The 20,547-nt window shown below is 47.7% G+C and overlaps 7 protein-coding genes across 7 annotated transcripts; 3 read left to right on the forward strand and 4 right to left on the reverse strand.

The window, feature by feature from the left end:
• Window positions 1–1,593: 1,593 nt before the first annotated feature.
• Window positions 1,594–3,633, forward strand: BO87DRAFT_410173 (uncharacterized protein; the record flags this gene model as incomplete). Its single annotated transcript, XM_025626303.1, has 3 exons — window positions 1,594–1,869; window positions 1,930–2,639; window positions 2,895–3,633. The coding sequence occupies 3 exons, from the start codon at window positions 1,594–1,596 to the stop codon at window positions 3,631–3,633; spliced, it is 1,725 nt and encodes a 574-aa protein (XP_025475397.1).
• A 485-nt stretch (window positions 3,634–4,118) lies between these two features.
• BO87DRAFT_446932 (uncharacterized protein) lies at window positions 4,119–4,600 on the forward strand (the record flags this gene model as incomplete). The annotated part of the gene is made up of 2 exons (XM_025628253.1): window positions 4,119–4,453; window positions 4,505–4,600. Exons 1-2 carry the CDS (start codon window positions 4,160–4,162, stop codon window positions 4,598–4,600), a joined length of 390 nt encoding a protein of 129 aa, XP_025475398.1. The 5' UTR covers window positions 4,119–4,159.
• A 297-nt stretch (window positions 4,601–4,897) lies between these two features.
• BO87DRAFT_318565 (uncharacterized protein) lies at window positions 4,898–5,518 on the reverse strand (the record flags this gene model as incomplete). Its single annotated transcript, XM_025619806.1, has 1 exon — window positions 4,898–5,518. The coding sequence occupies one exon, from the start codon at window positions 5,516–5,518 to the stop codon at window positions 4,898–4,900; it is 621 nt and encodes a 206-aa protein (XP_025475399.1).
• A 3,566-nt stretch (window positions 5,519–9,084) lies between these two features.
• BO87DRAFT_171433 (uncharacterized protein) lies at window positions 9,085–9,624 on the reverse strand. The gene is made up of 2 exons (XM_025618343.1): window positions 9,511–9,624; window positions 9,085–9,403 (listed from the first exon to the last, which is right to left on the reverse strand). The coding sequence occupies exons 1-2, from the start codon at window positions 9,576–9,578 to the stop codon at window positions 9,187–9,189; spliced, it is 285 nt and encodes a 94-aa protein (XP_025475400.1). The 5' UTR covers window positions 9,579–9,624; the 3' UTR covers window positions 9,085–9,186.
• Window positions 9,625–10,677: 1,053 nt separating this feature from the next.
• BO87DRAFT_343793 (uncharacterized protein) lies at window positions 10,678–11,411 on the forward strand (the record flags this gene model as incomplete). Its single annotated transcript, XM_025620797.1, has 4 exons — window positions 10,678–10,728; window positions 10,790–10,843; window positions 11,015–11,182; window positions 11,238–11,411. Coding segments are annotated over 4 exons (447 nt in total), but the record flags the coding sequence as incomplete, so codon positions are not given.
• A 2,528-nt stretch (window positions 11,412–13,939) lies between these two features.
• Window positions 13,940–14,416, reverse strand: BO87DRAFT_400928 (uncharacterized protein; the record flags this gene model as incomplete). Its single annotated transcript, XM_025625559.1, has 2 exons — window positions 13,940–14,232; window positions 14,287–14,416. 2 exons carry the CDS (start codon window positions 14,414–14,416, stop codon window positions 13,940–13,942), a joined length of 423 nt encoding a protein of 140 aa, XP_025475402.1.
• Window positions 14,417–15,572: 1,156 nt separating this feature from the next.
• On the reverse strand, window positions 15,573–18,336 carry BO87DRAFT_400929 (putative chitinase; the record flags this gene model as incomplete). The annotated part of the gene is made up of 7 exons (XM_025625560.1): window positions 15,573–15,680; window positions 15,728–15,769; window positions 15,833–16,263; window positions 16,329–16,398; window positions 16,539–16,946; window positions 17,010–17,117; window positions 18,130–18,336. 7 exons carry the CDS (start codon window positions 18,334–18,336, stop codon window positions 15,573–15,575), a joined length of 1,374 nt encoding a protein of 457 aa, XP_025475403.1.
• Between the last annotated feature and the right edge of the window lie 2,211 nt (window positions 18,337–20,547).

The following is a 20,547-nucleotide window of genomic DNA, read 5'->3' on the forward strand; positions in this document are numbered from 1 at the left end:
CGCGCTGAAGAACATCGAGATGGAAACACTGGAGACTATTAACCTGTTTATATTAGCACCATGGGAGACACGTATACAGACTGATGGCAAAACCATGCCGGACCCGCAGTCTGCACTGGGTGGATCAATACAGATCGCGATCAGCAGCTCGGCACGGAACGGGTTTGTAGGATTCGGGGTGGCGATTGAGAAGCAGCCACCTCGATATCAAAAACTGAAATTGAAGATCTTTTCCATGACACTGGGCGCAAGATCAGAGCAAAATCCATTCTCCGCAGAGCTAGCGGCTATAGCTCATACATTGAACGGGCTGGTGGGACTGAAAGGGTTCAGGCTCAGGCTGCTCACCAGTAACAAAGCAGCGGCCCTCACGATACAGAACCCTCGACAATAGTCAGGCCAGGAGTTCGTCTGCCAGACGTACAAGCTGATGAACAGACTGCGGAGAAAAGGAAACCATATCAAGATTCTTTGGGTCCCTACCAGCGAAGACAACAAATTACTGGGCCTAGCTAAGGAGCAGGCCCGAGCTGCAACCCACGAGGACGCTATTCTACAAGCACAGGTTCCCAGAATGAAGTCAACAACGTTGAATCTCGCACGATTCCAAGCAGTCACCACGAAAGCCTTGCCAGAGGACGTAGGAAGACACGTTAAACGAGTGGATGCCGCACTTCCAGGAAAGCACACCCGACAGCTGTATAATGGATTATCATGGAAAGAAGCGACCGTGCTGGCTCAACTCCGGACCGGCATGGCAAGATTAAATGGGTATCTCTACCGGATCAATATCGCGCAGACAGACCAGTGTGCATGCGGACAAGCCAGAGAAACCGTGGAGCATTTTCTCTTCCGGTGTCGGAAGTGGACCACGCAACGGATCGCACTGCTACAATGTACTCGAACCCAGCGGGGCAATCTCTCCCTCTGTCTGGGCGGGAAATCGCCGTCCGATGATCAGCAATGGATGCCGAACTTGGAGGCAGTACGAGCCTCAATACGATTTGCTATCGCCACGGGCCGACTCGACGCCGTCTAACCATGTTAACCAAGACAATGACACCCTTCCCCTAACTAACCTACACCAACCACCTTGTGCCACAGATGGTAGACGCGCTTCAACTGCCGAGGATAGGATGTTGAACACTTGAAGAAGCGCCTTCAAGCCAGTCTACTAACAAATATACTAACCCACAGGGATTCCTACCATAGTGATAGCTGAGAGGACAGATACTGAAAGGATCTATGTATGGGCTCGAGGAGATACTGCAGATGTACGCTAGATTTCGTGTTGATAGATCAGTGATAGTTGCCCTTTCGGCTGAGCCGCCGGGCGTCATGAATTGTGTGTGTGTGTAAGGCGCCCCTGGCTGGTGCAGCGGGGTATCAATCAGCGCCTATTGATTGTTGGGCTCGGATACCATGATTGTTTTCCTAGAGATATATAAGAGCTACATGTAGCATGGACGGCAATGGGCAAATTCGGCTCAGAGCAAGCTCCGCCATCCATTGACAGAGATGCACGCTTATTATCAACTTCTAGTAACCAGTAATGCGGTGGCATAGGCAAAACATTTCTTCCTTCCTCGAGGAATGGTGCTGAGATACCACCCTTGCCCTTCCATTTCGGAGTTCATACCGGATGAAGATACTCTAAAGTTGTACCGACAATACGAGCTCACTGGCCATAACGAGACAGGTCTAAGTGGGTTGAGTCTGAAGGAGAAGCAGGTTATTGAGCGGCTACAGGCCCGGCAACAGGACTTGCCGTTGCTGAACATGCTTCTTCAGGCGCTACGGATTCCTGGCCTCCGTCCTGGGTTTATGGCGGGAAACATCAACCGATTGCTGCGTATGAAATGCCCACATGTAGGAACACCCGCAACATCCCGAATGTTGCAGAACAACCAGAAACGCAGACTGACATAGTGCAAGGAGCATGCGCATTACATCCAGCACATCCTGAATGTCTGGACCTATATCATGGGCCCCCAACCTGTCTCTAATCTGGATGCCGAATCTGTTCGGCTATTGCAGGGCCGGTCGCCGGTATGGTCTACCACTGACCACGATTTTATCAGGCGCCTCCTGTCGGTAGGCGTACTCTTTCCGGGAGTGACAGACCCAGAGAGACGTGCGCTTCTTGCCCGTCGGCTTCTTTCTGTAGCGACTATCATTCCCTCGCTACGCACGTTTATGGAGGATACGAAATATCTCCTGCCGTGTGCGCTGGCATTGCGAAGGCTCATCCCTGATGCTCCAGGGGATACAATCCAAACTTGCCTCTGGCACTATTACAGCGCACCTGAGCCGCATACCACGAATGGCCGAGTCGCGTTCCTCCACGCATACCGACGGTTATGGCTGTTCACCATGCGGTGCTTCCCCCATCTGGTCAGCATCATGCCTCTGCGGGACCGTCGTGGAGCAGCAAGACGCGTCCATCGATCGCGGGAGAAATCCAAGCGCTGTTGGACGGCCCTGGCTCATCTTGCGTGGTCGCAGGGCTTCCGTACTCCCAAAATTGCTGCGATACTCCAGCAGTGGGGGTTCCGATCAGTTCAACGTCAACGCCAGGGACACTTCCAAGAGCCCCACTTAACCCGAAATGGGACAGGCCCCTGGAAGCTGCGCCACCGGTGCGGCATGCCCTCTGAATTGGCATTTTTGCAAAGTCAGCCGTTCCTGACGCTGCACAACATAGACACCCACCGGGATTGTGTTGTAGGAGAGGACCTGACTCCATTTGCGGTCGCTCGGAATATCTTTCAGGCCTTCTTTGGCAACCTTCCAACCTTACCCGAACCGGTCGCAAGTCCGTCCCTGCACACCTACAAGGGCCGATACAAGGAGCATAGATTCCTTTCATCTCAGCCTGTGGCCACTTTTCATAGCCCCGATCACAGTGTGCATCTGTTATCCCCCTCATTGTGTCGCGAGCCAAGGAGGGTCCTTGCCACCAATGGCAGTCATCTGGAAACAGATAGGCGGAGGACTAGTGCCGAGCCGCTGCTGCACGATGTATGGCGGGATGGTAACACCCCCGGGCAACGAATCAAATACAGCCCGTCTAGCTATGGTTCCCCAGCCGCCTCATCACATGGTGAGCCTGCCAGAAGGCCGCTCTTTGATTCGGCGGAGCTGGTACGGATAGGCGACAGTAATCCCTTCAGTTCATCCACCACACGAATAGATTCCCCCCACCCCCCATATACACCCGTCCACAAATGTCCTCCAACCGCAGTGTCACCGGTTGCTGGCCCGTCGCATTCTCGGCTCGGGCTTCTGGGGTGGAAGACTCGGAAGAGGCCGCAAGACATGCCACCGCCACGGTCATCAGGGGCAGAGGGTAAAGGCATTCTATACGAGATGGGAACACCGGCAACTGTGTACTATTTGCCTTTGCCCCGCGCGCGTCGGCTTTTTAAGCAATACCTTGACAGTCATCCTCACTTCGTCTATGCAAGACTGACCTCTAGAGGGCATCGCCTAGTTGATCCGGCCGCCGTTCCTAGCCACCTGAAAGATGCTGTTGTGATAGCTGGCCCAAAGCAGTTAATGTCCCTATGTGATGAAGAGGACGCACTGATGGAAGAAAAGGAAGAGCGCCAGCCACAAAATGCGCAGGCCTAAGAACATCATAGCATGAACAGTGGCGGAACAGGAAATTTAATTTATGTTTATTATCTACGTTTTCAGCTGTATAGTAGCCCATGTACGTGTAATCACGCAGATGTGAAACGTCCGGCAAGTCTTACACAGCCAAGTCTGGACCATGCCTTTGGATACATACGCAGGTTTGCATGTTCAAAATCGGTAATAGTATACGTACTATTGCGATACCCACCTGGTCTTGGTCAACACTAGATACAATCAAGGTAGTACCCTAGACCCCAAGAAGGGCGATTCAGTCGTGCCTTGTCTGTTCTTCGGTGAGAGAAGCTCGGCGAGGTTAGGAGCAAGCGCCATAAGCTGGAGTGCCAAATCGTATAGCCAGTGTCACCCGGAAATTGCGCGCTAACGGGCCCGCTAATATACCTCACGCTACTTCTCATATCTTCATGCAGAGTTGGCTTGTGGCACTCCTTGAAATAGGCATCACTGCGCAATTCCATTCGCTTGGAGCCCCAGAAGTTGCCATTACAGCCATTACCACAGAATGGACGATCGGTGGTCAGATGCAGAAATCATTATATTGATTTACTTCACATCTCGCGGGTTCACTGATCTTGCTGTCTCACACGTCCTTCACGTTCGTGGTTATTGGCGCCCACCTTCAGCGGTCTGGCAGATGCTACAGGTGATCCTGGAGCAATACCCTTATCTTCAGACCAAAACTGGACACTGGGATATTCACCAAGTCGATGAGTGGATTGATTCATTAAGCATGGAGCATGAGGCGGTCAACTGGCTCATCTCGTGTACAAACATTGATGCAGCTATTGCTGAGGAGGTAAGCGAGACACAGACCGTTCTGGTGCGCGGCTGACCGAACGAACGCTAGCAAGGACTACTGGAAACGCTTCTGGGAAACCTTGCCTATATCTGTTCAAGGCGCGCACCAATTACTGCGTCGTCCGATCAAAATCCAATACAATAACTGCTCCTTGCACCTGCGCTTCCAAGAAAAGGATCATAATCGCGTATAAGAAGCAATGCCTATACATCTAATCAGGAGCACAAAGCTTTATGTCTATGTTTCTGACGATACTGTCACCATCGGCAGGACTGTTTTGATTTCATCGACGTCTATGCTATTACCGCCTTTACCAGTTGATTGTATAGTTACGAATGTACAGTACTGTTGCAATGTTCTGAATGATTGCGGATATTATTAGCTACACTCAACAGGTAGCGCCCCTGTTTTCACCTCAAGTCGTACCTGGTACATTTTGAACTAGAAGCGCGCGGGCTCGTTGCCTAACTTTATAGAAAAGAAATCTGCGTACTCTTGATCAATCTGGCGCAGAGCTTCTGCAAAAGCTGTGTGGGCTCTCTGAAGCCTAGTATAATTGTCGTCAAGCCGGTTCAGTGCGAGCTCGAGATCTTCAAGTGCGGTGCAGAGGAGGCTCGCGCTGGATACTGCTGGTAACCCAAACACGCTCCGTCGCCGCCAGATTGACCGTCTGCTCTGCTGGGCAGTAGCTTGCTGAATCTGCTGAATACATACGCGCAACTGCCGTACGGAGTCATGACTGAGTAGAATGGACGCGATATCGGCCTGAAACAGAATAGCGGCGCGCCGTACTTTCCGGTAGTAGGCGTTTTCCGCTCGGAGGTACGAGGCCTCGTAAACCGCGCGTATCAGTTGTTCCCGTTCATTGGCTGAATCTTTCTTCGCCCACTGTAATCGACAAGGCATCAAATCGATGGCAGAGCTGTGGCCGCCGTGTTGTACAATCTGGAATTCCACTGATGTAGGTCGGTCAGGGTGATCCCAGTCGCCCCAAGTACTAGATGACCTGGTCTGCCGGCGGAGGGCCTGTATCCAGTTGAGCCCGGATGAGAGAGGATGCATGGATTAGTCCAGTAAAAGGCTTGGCAGAGAGGTTAGTAGAAAGGTCCAGAGTCTGGTCACGCAGCTGTATAGAAATAACTGATCTCCCACCTAGCCTCGCGACCATGAGCGCGCTGCTGTAACATTAATGTCGCCAGTTACTCGTTGTCCATGCCGCTTCCTACTGCAGATCCTTATTACAATACCGTCCGTTCTCCAGTCAGAGTATGCGCTACAGGACTAGGAGCTCTATCGAGTTAGCGTAGAATCGATTCCTTCGAGTACCTGAACAGCTCGGTCTCTCTCTAAAGCATATGCATTCGAGAAACAACAGCTGGAATATGAAGACCTGTAAAACGGATTCCAAAAATGGCCACTCCAACAACTAGTCACTGTACTGCTATCTTTCGAACTGTATTTTAGAGTTAAGCAGGCACTCCAGCATCCTCTTGCATACCTTATCGCCTTTTTCTACACTTGACAAGTATTATTTGGCCTTAATATATGCCCTAGTAACTGTAGCAATTATCTTCTATATTTTCTTGGATCTAATAATTAGGGCACTGCTGGAATAACTATCTTTGCAGCCAAAACCAGCTTTCCTCGGAATTTAACCACTTGTGTTCTGTATAACTACCTAATTTCTATCCTATTTTCCTTCACTTTCTTCCAGCCTCCCAATCTCGCCCCCATTCTAGCACCTTACTCCTCGCTTACCCTCAGTTTCCAGGTGAGAAAAAACCAGCACAGTGCCTTATTTCTACCCAATACTCACCTTTATTAGTTAATAGGTTTTGTCTTCCCCCGGCCAATCCCGGCATATACCAGCACTGGAAGAAACTCATCCTCTATAAGAAAACTCAAGCCAGGCCTGAGCAGTTCCGCAGTCTGGGATAGCTGCCCCGAAACTTCAAGCCTCTGATACTGAAAGACCTTGTTACAGTCAGAAAATACTAGAGAAAGTATGTATATCTATATTCCGAATTATACTTTCTAAATGCAACCTGAACACCAATAGATACTGCATCCGTTCGAAAGCATACTAGAGAGTCTATCCACTCTTGGAGGACCAAGCAATACACATAAATAGCTCATTTGGATATTGACGACCTCGTAAAAGAAAAGCCTCCAGTCATATAATAAATATTAGCACCACCTCTGCCAGTATCTCAGCTTATTTACCCAGCACCGCCCGAAAAACAAGACTTATATACAGATATATCAGATACACATCCATATATAGTCCCATATATGTAAATAATCTCAATAATAGTATTTTCATTAAGTACTTCTTACTGAGCGCAAGCTAACAAGGCATTTCAAAGCTAATAACACGCTAGATCGGAAGACTTCAATTTTACCTATTACGACCACTAAACATATTCATGAATTCTCCATCAGAATATAATCCATCAATTTGGCACAATCCGGCTCTGGAACCAGAAGGAAAAAGAAAAACTTGACTTAAAGCAACGATCATCAAAGAACATAGAAAAACAACAAACAAAAGGAAAAGCGGGGGGCTTTGTAGGCCGGACAAGAAGCAGGCAGGGTTATTTCCTAGGTATGTATCTTACTTTTCTAGTACTTCCACTCCAACCCCTCCTTTGTTTGATCGCATATATCAAGCACCCCCTGAGTATTCCCACTGTTGCAGTCCCAAAACCATAATGTTTTCAAGCTACTTGGACATACAACATGGCGACTTCTCCTCCCATGAGTCTGGTTCCAAGCCTTCGACTTTCAGCCGTCCAGCGACCTCTCAACCACGCTGCAGCTACCCCCAGACATAACAATTGGCAATGGTATTGAGCAGACATCCGAATCAGAGCCTAATAGCTGGGACGATGATCAAATATGCCATCCACAATGTCCGCCACCCTCCGCAGATGCAGTATCAAATTGATCTTGGCTCAGCGGTCGTGCGGTTCTATCACCCCGTATCTCCCACCAAGCTGATGATGGTGGCTTTGCGAGAGGTGTGTCGGCAAGGGATGGTCCACCCGGCGCATTGAGTCTCTCCAGGGTGATAAGCCTACGGCTTCGAGGGATCTGTTCTAGGTAGGTGCCTAAAAATGCAGGCTATATATGGAGTAAATAGGAAGCACTCATAATAATGGTGGGGTTGTCAGGATCACCCAGATCTCAATAGAAGGCGTGAAACTCCGAACGAGCTGGCGGCCCGCGCCTGAGCCCAAACCAATCGACCTCACGAAACCCGAGACAGATAGCCATCCAGATTGAATCTCCTACCACTGCGCCTTCTATTCGGATGGGTTCCGCCGGGACATTCCTACGCCAAGACTATAATCCCGAGAAACCCGCGCAGCGAAGACATTTTTGTCGAGCAGTGGATTGAGCCGGGCTTTGACTGCCACCCGCAGGTCTCTCTGGTTTGCAAAGGAAGGTCGACAAGATTGGGGAGCGCTAGAGAATGACGGCTGTAAGAGGCTCAAGGCCAGAATGGTCAATATGTCGTGTCTCGTTGGTATTGTCTACGGAGATCAAGCAACGGCTGGCTCCTAAGGGCGTTCGCTGGCTCTACCTGCGGAACGAATGCAAGCGCATTCTGGATAGACGAATGGATATAGAGGTATTTCTGTTTGGCAACAGGATGGATTCGATTGCGATCGATCATCAGACGGCGGCTCTTATTCCCACGGCCTTCAAGGTCCAGGGGTTGCGAACCTGCGGTCGGGGTTTATAAGTGACAGCTGCAACTTAGGCCTTTTTGTATAGTGATCTCCCCTGAACTCTCGTTCCAACGGAAATGGTACCCGTCACAAGTCCTGGTTACCAGCCTACCTACGATATGTCTATACTATCAATGGCCATCTATGCCTTTCTCTGTCCCTAATGTCCAGGACTTTTACACACACTGTGGTCTGAACTCTTACCTTCACTCTAATGCTCATTCATAAACCACCCATTCATGATCTTCCTGGATCTCCACTCATTCCACTCATCCATCGACCTTAACTCATTCTTCTCCGCGGGCTTCGAGGGTGGGACAATGCACCTACGAAGCACGACAACGACTCATCCTGTCAACATCTCTACTTCTCCATGCATTACTTTCTCAACTTCATCACCAAGAAGGGACAATAGTATCCGGCTATTACGTTGCTGTGGCAGACGAGTGACAATAAGTTGTAATACATGGTCCTCACATGGGGGGAGCTATGGACGTACTATTATCTGTTAAGATCTCTACCATTTCTACTCTCACACTCTACGCACCAGGGTAATCAGTTCTGTAAGATGCAATGAGCGTAGTCAAGGTTCGTGGGCACCGTCTGGAAACTATTTGTTATGTGCACCCCTATGTCTCAGCCATGCTGATAAGCGGCGGTTTCTCTAGCTGCATTAAGATGTTTTCTGTATAGTCAGGCCCACCTAGTACAGGATATGTTCTGGGTAGATATTATTCTATTATGGTAGGCGGACACGATTATTATTGTGACATTAGCTGATGCCAAGGGGGAGGGGGGTCAACCTGGCCGTAGCGCATCTTGCCAGGAAGATCGACATCCTGCATATGTACGAGGATTAGAGATCTCTTAATATCCTATACATGTCTGGGGATAAAGAAAGCAATATTGCCTTCGTAGGCAATGGCTACAGATTTGGGGCCGCCCATTGATTCCCAGCCGCGCCGTTAGATAATACATTTTCCCTTTTCTCCCTGATTACTGACCGCGATTTGCGTATTCTTGCCATGTCCATTCTATTGAAGCCCAATTACGGTTGTCCTGAACGGCTTCATTCCGGTCCGGTACCAAGGTTTCTTTCACTCTTTCAACGAGCTCGTCGAGGCCCGCGCCATCGGGGATACGGCGGGTGTCCAGGACAAACTCTGTGTCCACGCAACTTGTCAGTGCCGGCAAAGAAATGAGGACGTTGCTCCTTTAGATGTCGATACAAAGAATCAATATTTCTTTTCTAATGTACTTTTCGGAGGTGTTCATTTCCATCAGAAAATAAGGCACCTGTCAGGGAACAACAATACGTACCATATATCACCAATTGATTGCTTGTCAATCAACAAATATCTCATGGCCATGCCGGCCATTCCCTTCATAGCTCGACGACATTTGAACTCGAAAACGAGCAGGGAGTGATTCGAGAAATCTACTCAGGTCGGCGGAAACAGCGGAACCATTATTGGTATCTCGCCGGCATTTGAACTGAACTCAGACACTAGGACGAAGAGATATCGGAGAAACAGCCTACGGTTTAGCGGACCGATCCGAGGTCGTATTATTCATCGAGAGTAATACGCAGAATTAGATGTATCGGTCCGGGAAGCTTGACAAAGGCGGCGCTTTTTATTTGGTTTGTATCAGCATGATGAGGGAAGGTCTCCCCTAACACCATCACGTCAAGGAAGGGCACCGACGGCTACTTCTAACGCATGAAGTTGAATGAACATACGGGAAAGAACTGCACTGTAGCAACATCTAATCAATTAATCTATCCCTCAGTAAATGCAGATTCTCGGGTGGAAAGCAGCATCCTTCACGGCAGGCACAATGCATCACTATGTTAAAGTAACCAAAACTGAACGCGTACAACAAAGTATGTTCAGAAAGCCTGGCCCTCAAAGACCCACTTTTCTTGAAAACTAGTAGGTTTGCTCTTAGTAACTCGCAAGGTAGGACTGACGTGCAATGACGGTGAAGTTGCACATGTATGTTATGCATTCAGCCGTTTTGCCATCTGGTGCATCAGAGAAATAATGGTGCGCAACTGCCAGACAATACCGTGGTTGAACCGATCGACGCGCCACAAATGTTTGGCTGGATATATTGGTGGGTCTAGCGGATTGTCAACCGTGAAATTGCATGTTTCCTTGAACTACGCTCAACTAAGTGAATAACCACTGAATACAAAGATGAAAAAGCATCCAACCAATAATGGAACCCGTGAGCAATAGAGGATATTCTTGCGGACATTGAATATCAGAGCCCTTCCTTTATTATCTTGAACTTAACCCCACAATTGATTACCTTGCGTATTGTCAAATGGGCTTGTCCGGGCCAGTCGAAACTGAGCGATAGGTAAGTCTTGTTAGGCGCCAATAATGGGATAATGGTTACCGTAGGACCGTTCAATAAGTATATATATCACACGTACAAGCCCCGCTGCTACCATAGAATTCTCAAACGCAGCAAGGCACAATGAAGCTGGGCTTGATGATTATTTACATACTGTCTGCGGCAGTAGGCTCAGTAAGCGGGTCCTTCCTCTGTCTTTGGCAGTGTCTGTTGTCTCTTGTTGACGTTCCTCTAGATGGGAGCTGTCGAGAATGCTTCTTTTGTATATGACGCTAATATTGACAAATTGGTAAGTCGCGTCACCCAACGCCGAATACTTTGACATATATCTGACGGCAAAGGTGTTGAAAACGACTTCGTTTTCAGCGCCACAAAACCGATATGATAGAAGTCTTCCCCGGAGGGCATCTGTAAGTAGCAAGGGTTGGTGACGGCAGAGCTAATGAGCATACGCCTTCAGGATGCTGCGCCAACTTGTTCTATCGAATACGGAGCGGCCCCTCCAAATGAGACAGTCGCCAACATTGCCCATCTCTTCGACATTGCCGATTCTACGTGCAGTGTAGGCGCAGCTACTTGTGCGCGTGTGTCCCATGAAGGGAGCTCGTCAATTTTCTGGTGCAACTTTGTATGTAGTGAGGACCAGCAAGCGTCGAATCCAGATTATTGATATGAGCCTACAGGAAGGGGAGGTTATTTACATGAGGTGTGGAGATCTTGTTGAACCCACCGAGCAGGTCTCCGATGCTTGCCGTGTTGGCGACCGCTATACCTACGGCTATGTCTCCAGGAGCATGGTTGATGGGTCCCAAAGCTACCCGTATTTAGTGGTTATTGGTGGCGATTATGTATTTGAGGTCTAGCCAAAAGTCGAAGACCTGATGGTTAGGCCTACTGGGTTTGAAAATTCGCGGATAAGAAGTTCCTGAAATATTAGCCGTACGTAAAATTAGGGAAGTGTGACTGTCAAATTAGATTATCTCGCCCATGTCTGCAGAATTTGCTTGGTGAATTGAAATATCATCATATCAACTCTCCTAGTATTCGCTGTAAAGGATCCACAAGAACTTTGTGGAATTCAAGATCGGCCAATCAAACCGACGAGCAAAGCTATCCTGGGTCAACCGGCTGATATGGTATGGCTACGATTCAATGGGTCTTACCATATAATCTGTCTGGTCTTTTCATCTCCTGGCTGTAAATGATTGTGGTAGCTTCAAACGGCTGTATCTTCATCCTCTCAAATTCGTTCCGTAGACTTTACCATACAATTCGCATAAGCGGAAAAAGTATGGTAGTATAACACATCCACCGAAGTCGTGTGGACTATATAAGGACGCGGCCAGCCGCGAGGATAATATATGTAGAACGTTCTCCCGACTGATATCCTTAGTTAATAACGCAGAGCACAGGTAGGGGATACACTAAGATTTTGGATATGGACAACATATGAAAACAAGAGACAGTACGAAAGAGGAATAGCCAGGGAACTGGGTATACTAGTGGGAAAATGCTCGTCAACATATTCGTTCGAAACAGTGACTGGGCTTAAGGCTCCTCCTACAGAGCGGCAAATTTGGAGCGATGAACTCATCGCCAGGGCGTGGAATTGACGAATCTACCACCTGAGTCCTGGGCATGTATTTTATGACCGAGCGGGCGCAAGTAGTCTTCATACATCGTGCTATTTTATTAGATTAAGTAAGTGTCTTGCAGTTCTCATATTGAGTTCTTATTTAGGTTCTGGCTCAGCAATGCAATATGGACCACCTCACCTGGTGGGCCGTTTAAGCCAATAAGATACTAGGCTGAAAACGCAGACATTGGGGAACAACAGCGAGCCACGCCAGCCGTGATTACCAAAATTCTTTAGAAAAGTGAAGTCTATGTTTGGTCACCTTGCATTACTACCAAGCTATGTGCAGCTTCTCATGGGTCTACACACTTTTAATGCCTAGTCAAGATCTACTCATCAGACATCTGGTTGTCCCTATTTTTTTTTTTTTTTTTTTTTTTCAATGTCTGGTTGATGACTTTGGATAAAGAATCAACATCCCTCGGTGGGTCGAAGCTAGGCACAGTGGGTCCAGGTTGCTAGAGCCGGAATGACCACCACCCCGAGAAGCACCGAGGTTCAGTAGGACTGGAAATTGTGCTCCTAGCACACGAGCAAATTCGGGACAACCCCCTTTGCCGTCTTTGCTTAGCTGCCTCTAGGGAGACCCTATTCTTGACACACTGTGCGACTTGATCTCACAGTTCACGTGCTATTATGCTCTCAACTACTACACTGAAACAACCAAAGCGTCGTTGATAAGATGTATACCGGGAACAAGGTACCCGCACAACTTCTGGAACCAGTAATATGGTTGGCAGGGTGCCGGTACTTAGATAGGGCTCGCAAGAAGTGAGTTGGCAGCCAGTGACAGCGGCAGTAGTTAACAATAATGCTGACTGATGCTGTCAATTGGTGCGGAGACGGAGCTTGAGGATCAAGACGAGGAGCGCAAGCCGCTGCTGACGCTCCTCAATGCTGGTAATGACACGGCAGAGAAGTTAGAAGAGTAGCTTCTCGGCGATCGCGCTTAGTGGAACTGCAGGCGATGATCACGGGCCCAGTTCATGTACTCTTGTGGTCGCTCACACGGTTTAACTCGATCCAGGCTAGTGCATATTTGCCGGCCTTTCGTGACTATCCGGATAGAGTCTTTAGAAGGCTCAAAGCTAGTGGTCAACCTGGCCTGGGATGGATTAGCCCCATAAGTGGCGCAACCGATGAACATAAAGGGCATGACTCCACCAATCACTCTATAATTATTCCAACAGAAACGAGAGAACATTATAAGTTGGTCTCTGATCTTTGCAGGATATGGTCAATGACTTTCTAATTAATATATCGAACATGGATATAATAATCATGCAGCTAACCAAACATGAATGGGAGGGGGGCTTGACGTGACGATTAGTTGAATCTCCCGTTGATTTTAGCTTCCAGCGCTTAAGATTCAGTTCGCAGCACAGGTCTGGGGTCAGTAACCCTTCCATTCCGCTCCACTTCAGGGTAACCAACTAACCAAGCAACCAGCCAGCTGTACGACTCGTCCTGTCATACAAACTAAAAATATGAGAGCTCTTGAGAATTCGATGGAAAATCATGGAAGTCTTATCATTCGCACTGCGTACTTGATGCCTTTGCTAGCTAAACACTGGTTCCTGTACCTCCGCGGGTCGGTTCGTATCCTAGCCTGCGGCGTCTATTTCCCTCTAAGTGGACACTAACGCTGATCGAAGCTATCAAGAGGCGTGATTAACAATTCTGGCTTCAATAATGAATGTGCTTGTGCCCTTGTGAGTATTAGCTCATAAGCTCAGGCTGAGTGATGATTTAGCTGGGCGACTGGTTTCTGCCCACGCAGGCATTCCAATTCTGAACACCAATAGAGCAGCTCAGAGAGATTCCCTTGCCTCTCAGTATCAAAATTCTGTTTCGTTCTCTCCACAAAGTCACTTCTACATCCCCCCTCGCCCCATCGAATGGCGCGCTCCCGTGGTAGATGCCCTTACCGCTAGCCGGTTGGTTTCTCCAAGTCCCCTTTTGCGTGGTGCTGCCGATTGTTACTTCAGGCGTGGCATATTCAGTAAGGAAGGCGTAGTAGAAAATCCGATCCGCCACGACCTCTAGAGGGCTGAATTCAACCTGTGCATGACTTTACGTATTTTCTGAAGTTCCACCAGTACCGCAGGCAGATCCAGGGGTTGTGCGATACCACACTACCAGCGACTCCTGTTTCACTTCCGCATGGCCATTTTTATAAGTACCGATAATGAATGGCAGCAGGGTTCGCCATCCATCGTGTGGCATATACTCTTGTTTATGATGATCTGCAGGATGAATCTTACATCCTGCCCTGGGTAACAACAAGCGTTGGCTGGGCTTCCCAAGCATCTATTAAGCCGGTATGAGACCGATAATACGCGAGTAGCAGTGTCGTGGGTCCACCCTCATGAGTCGATAGCGGCAAAACCCATAAAATGGTCGTTTACCCCAGTTTAAATCACTTGGACCGTTAAGGCGAAGCATTAGATTCGCCCCATGTAGGGTATCTGACTTGACATGCAGAAGAATTCACGATACGGTTTGTTCATAGACTTTTACCGCTAGACGCAAATACAAATCCGATCCCACTTTAGTATGCGTTGGTTTATAGAGATCTCCTTTTGTATACTGCATACACTCTGATTCGGACTCAGTAAGGTTTTCGTAGTAGGCTATCCGTGACGCGAAGACATCATTCACTCTCTTACGTATGACGGCCGCCGCATTTACCCGAGATTTCTCTACTCTTTTTTTGACCTAGGTGCTCACAGTTAGAAGACGTCGACGGGCAAGGACATATACCTGTGCGGACTGCACATGCTCAGGAGGCGATCCGGAATGTTGTATTTGATGCATGGAGGGATATGATGCGAGAACATTGTTGTCTGCGTTCATTATTAGGATTACGTCCTCTACGACTCAGAGGAGGCTGTTTAGCTTTCACAGAAGCCACATTCGACAGTTAATCTTTGCTAAAATAATCCTGCAGTTCGGAAATGCTTGCGAAAGCACGGAGGGCATTGCTTCTGGCACGGCTTAGGAAGAACTTTGATTCCTTTATTGCTGAATGACGTAAATTTCAGGGAATGCACAACTTCAGCTAGTCTCCCAGGTCAAATTTGATATTCATCGGAATGATTCTGACACCGTTGCACAATGAAGAGCATTCAAATACTGGATCTAACGGGAAGAGAAGGCTCTATAAGACACGGTGATGCCATTCACAAGCTCAAGGGGTTAGAAGCTAGTCATTTAGTCGTCTTCTAGTCAAATAGGGCGCCCGGCGGTTAACATGTCTTGACGTTTGCTCACTTCTGATCGCTGTCTAATTCTACCGTCTGATATATAAATCTAAGTGAGCTGTATCTGTTAGGAAAGTGACTTGGCTTGCTTGTTCCATTCTCTCTCGTACTTTTAATCATCACCATTCTTGCATCCTACCCCGTATATTGTCGTACTGGGAAAGAGGGTAGTCCAGCTGATTCTGTTTCTGCTCCAACGCGCCAACGCCCCTGAGTGCTTCAACGACCTTGCCTATCTGTTAGCCACGTAAAATAGAGAGAGTATAGAGCATACTGTCGTTATCAGACTATCATTTCCTGGCTTATCTGCACTACTCTCTCACCACATGCCACCTCCAAGCCCTTTGAGCCTAATGTATTCCGCTTTTCATTTTGCAACCAGAGGACTATCGTAGCTGATAAAGGTCCGCTCTGAGTCGTAGCTGTAGCTTGCTATCATGCTGTCGTCTGTGTGTTCTTCGGCTCCCGGCCGCGGCAGAGCCTTGTAGTCCCAGACGCCATCCTCCCAGCTGCCGTCCCCTATGCCGGAAAAGGGTTTACCAGGGCCAATTGTATTTGTGAATTCCCGGCCATAAAGAGGCATACCCAGTACAATTTTGCTTGCTATGACTCCGCGGTTAAGGTAATTCTCGACAGCCTCTTCGGTATTGAACGGCGTGGACTGCTGGTTAGAGCTGCTCTTGAATATGTTTGCCTGATGTCCAGTGTATTCCGAAAATGTACCCCCTGCATAATCGTAAGCCATAAGAATCCAGAAGTCCAAAAAAGGGTCCATGTCTTCAATATGGAAAGTACTGATCTTTTGCGGATCTAGTCGAATTAGGAAACGTTCCCTGATATCTATGCATCATTTCGGAATACGTCTTGTCACCTACCAGCCGGGGATGCCACTGTAAGTAGGAACTTTTTCCCAGCCCCATGCTTCGCGCCATAATTGTCAAGGGCCTGGTTAAGAATTAAACCGGGAGCGTGGCAGGAGAAAGGAGGAGAAACGTATGGCCCTTAGCTCTCGTAAAAGGAGAGCAAAATCACTCGCCTCCCCATCATTTTCAGGATACTAAATTGGAATCGTTCCATTAGTAAACGTAACGCGGAGAGAAGAGACTGCTGTAACTTGCTTCCCAATCGATATCTAGCCCGTCCATCCCCAGGTCCTGAAGCAGCTTCACGGAACTCCGAGAGAATGTTTTCCGCCCTGCATCTGTGGCGGCTGGTGAAGGAAAATTTGGAGAATATGTCCATCCTCCAATGGATAGAAGCATTTTTAGATTCCGGTTTCTTTTCTTCAACAAATATAAATGATTCACGCATCCATATACATTGTTACCCGCCTCAGACCAGGGATCACCGGGGTAATGCTTCTCCACATCTGCATAGGTATCAGAAAGATACACATCTCCAGTATCATTCCGTACATTTGCAAATGCATAGAGGACATGAGTAAGCCTCTCAACAGGAAGGTCTTGCGGATCAAACTTTCGGCCATATATTCCCTAGGTGGATAGTTAGTCAGTTTCCTGCTATGCGTCCTTTGAATTATCTCAAAGATATCTTGCCCAGTTGACGAAGTAGGCAACGGATTTATAATTAGGGCTTGAACTGGCTCCAGTGCCATTTCTTAGTAACGTGGAGCTACTCCCACCTGCAGCATTTGCAAGACAAAACTGCTCAGAAAGAATAAGATCCCCGAGGAATAGAGAGCAAAGGCTGAGACCGCCGTATATTATAAGGAATCTGTACACAATTCCAGCCTTGGCTGAGAGTCTACTCATTCTTTTCTTTAAATATCTCCGAAATTCAGCATTATATTCAGACTTATGAACAGACTGGCGAAGAGAAAACGATGCATTTTTGTGGCCTCGCTGCTCTATTCGCAAGATAATAGCACAGCTGGATGTTTTAGCCCCTCACATTGCTAACAAGAACCCAACACTTTTAGTAGTTCAGGACATTTCATCGGCTCTGATGATCGTAGCCCACGTATCGGTGGAGGGGGTTATTTATCAATAGGCCAAAATACGGATCCGTACCTAGTTTAGAGTATGGTGGCAATGTACTATGCGACGATCGTGATTACTTAAGCCTCCTATCGCCTGGACCCGTTCTCCTTTCCGCCAGGACCGCGGCGAGATACACCTCGAGAGCGAGACATCTATAGTAGTTACTCTACCAATCTTAGATTCTCGGAATATTGGATTGCTTCTACCAGAGAACTACCCGTGATCGGTTAAATCACCGACAGAGAATTATCAAGCTTACGAACTATCTATCGGTTTAGACCAGGTGTACATACAGCATATACACAAGGATTGTTTCGTGCAGGAGGACAAATGTAGCAAGTAACTTTCGATGCATGCCTCCTTGCTGTAATTATCTCTCCGCTTAGTTCTGTATACCGTAGGTCATGCCCGCTGATTGTTGATAGCCTTCCTGCTCTGCAGACGGGTGGTGCTTTGTCTCCCAGTCCAGCTGGCGTAAAATCCAGCAAGAGCAACACCACGCTGCGAAACAATCTGTTAGGCCGTTGCCCTTGATTTTGTACTTTTTCCGGATTGCGTAACGACGAAATCCCAAAGGGATGCATGGAAGACCAAGAACACAACCCACTGTGAAATACATGCAGCACTGCAGTACTGTTCAGCAGGTGTGCTCAATATTTCTTTTTCGAATACTTACATCCCAACCACATCTTTGAGCGTCGTGGCCCTTGAACTGACCGCCTATTCGGTTGAACAGACAGCAGGGAGCAAATGTTGCACAAAGACCTATGGGATAAACTAGTTGGTGATTGCTGTGTGCCAGGGCAAGGGTAAACTTACACACGTCGCAGGAAGAGGAGCAGTCACAGACTCCCCGTTGCCACGCAACGTTTCCTTGAGCCATCGTGGAGCGTTGTAGACGGTCCCTGAACTGTGAGTGGAGGAGTGCTCACTGGAGAGTTTCAGGGATAAGTCCTTCATATATGGCACCATCAAAGCTGAATCTCTAAAAGAACGGACTTTGTTTCCTACTGTCCTCTCATGATATGATCCAATTCAGACTGGAAGCGAAGATAATCGTTTCGGACTGAAACGCATATCATTCTAGTTATTTATACTCTCCTCTCGTGCAAATTCACAGGTCCACCAATCATCTACCGTCTATATTCATTCATGTTGTTAATCACAAGTTTCTCTAACAAGTTAGATTTGTCACCTGCACGGAGAGGACGTTCGAGGTTCAACCGAAAGCCGCCATTATCAGCCGTCATCCGTAGCTCCACGGCATTGTCGCGCCCGCGGTCATACCATTGGAATGTAGAGTGCGACAAAAATGTGCTGATTTGGATAAATTATATAAGCAGTCTCTTTGAAAGCAGCAGATATTTCGCAATAAGCTACTATCACAAAGTAAATATAGTCTACATTAAAATAGCGGGAGAGCAATATATTCAAATCTAGGATTTATCCATCTATAAAAAACCACCTGTAATGGTCAACTTGAACTATAACTATAGTTATACTATACTGGTTGATCACCTTCAGTGTTAATACATAGTACAAGTTTAGGTCTCTATCAGATGTTAAATATTATAATACTTATTTACCATTCCTCTTATATTAAGCAACCTATTATTCTCTGCCGTAGAGAGTAGAAATTTACAACCATTATTCCAACTAGCCACGCACCGCTAACCCAGTAAGGCAAGATGTAATTTGGGAGGCATGTATAGCACCTCATTCTAAGTGGGCCAGACAGTTGATCATTAATTGATCACAGTGGACCACGCTTCACTGAAATTCTCTTCTCGGTTAGCTAAGTCCAGCTAGACCAGAAAAGTGGGGAGGGCGCTTTCTGGGGCTTGCTTGGTGGTCAACATAAGTGGGTTCAAAGGTCTGGTCACAGTCTCAGGTTCAACGTTAGATTATCCGGTCCTTCGGGTGCACCATGTGTGAGGATTCTGGATCTCACATTCACCTGCAAGCTTATAAGTGTGCGCGTTCTGAGTCTATTGACTCAGAATTCTAGTCTTTTACCGGATAGGCGAGCGCTATCGCGCCCGGAGAATTCACTGCCTAAAGCGCACTAGGTCGGATTCTGACACCATGGTTGGTACGGCTGAGCAGTATTGAGCGAAACCAACAGCACTCCATCATCAGACCCTTGTGAAGTTGAGCACCGACAACAACGCCTTTCCATTCCGACGGTGGGGGTTCTTTGCGGGTTGAAGATCTATCTTCAGCTGTCTTTCAGTATTGAATCATATTTGCAATTATGGTAAGGCGCATAGTGACAGCATGTGAACTCATATGATTGATATACTCAAACAGCGCAGGTCATTTTCAACCCTGAAGATAGGTCTCTGGGAAAAGTTATGAATATGCCGGAGGTCCGGCAAGCCCGAACAGTTCGAGTCATATTTTCTTTTCTTCCGTTGACACTGAGGCAAACATTAGGCACCTCAATCACTTCCAGTAGAAGCATTGACGCCGTGGCTGTCAATTTAGTTCATCCGTATATGACTGGGGGCACTTCATCTGGCGCCCATCTGCAGAAAGACCGGCCATGAATAGCGTTCTCAAATTAACGCCTTGACTATCGATATTGGACCATCTGTATATGACTGGAAACACTTTGCGATCTGGGTTATATCAATGGTTTCTGGCACCTGTGCTTGTACTTCAACAGCACCAACATCACGTCAGGTAGCGACAGTTGTGACGAAGGTTGCTAGACTTCCCCGATTCCTAGGCGGCAGTCGTTATTGGGCAGTGTTAGGTATCTTCAAGACAGACATAGATCTGGTCGGATGAAGGATTTCTCTCGGAACGCTGTACCATAGGGACTCTCTAATTCTAGTTAGCATCCAGCTTTGTGAGGCCAAGGTCCCAAACATACCATGCCCTGAGAATCAACTTGTGGAGTCAAGCTCTGCTGTTGGCTATAGGTTTCTTTATTGTTATTGAAACAATTCGGGACTATGTGTAGACCTAGCAACCTTGCAGGCCTTTCGATCCGTCTTAAGGTGGGGAGCCGGCGCCTATGATTGTCAGTTATATGCTGTTGGACCTCTCTCCACTCAGGGTATGTATATCTCACCATTTCAGCCCACTG

The sequence above is a fragment of the Aspergillus neoniger genome, assembly GCF_003184625.1.
Source record: "Aspergillus neoniger CBS 115656 unplaced genomic scaffold BO87scaffold_42, whole genome shotgun sequence".
Lineage (NCBI taxonomy): Eukaryota > Fungi > Ascomycota > Eurotiomycetes > Eurotiales > Aspergillaceae > Aspergillus > Aspergillus neoniger.

What these genes read in the sequence shown, in the direction of transcription:
- BO87DRAFT_171433 (XM_025618343.1), bottom strand. Translation starts at nt 9,578, where the DNA reads ATGAAGGGAATGGCCGGCATGGCCATGAGATATTTGTTGATTGACAAG. An exon ending in CAATCAATTGGTGATATATG is followed by an intron (nt 9,404 to 9,510) that starts GTACGTATTGTT and finishes CGACATCTAAAG; the next exon opens with GAGCAACGTCCTCATTTCTT.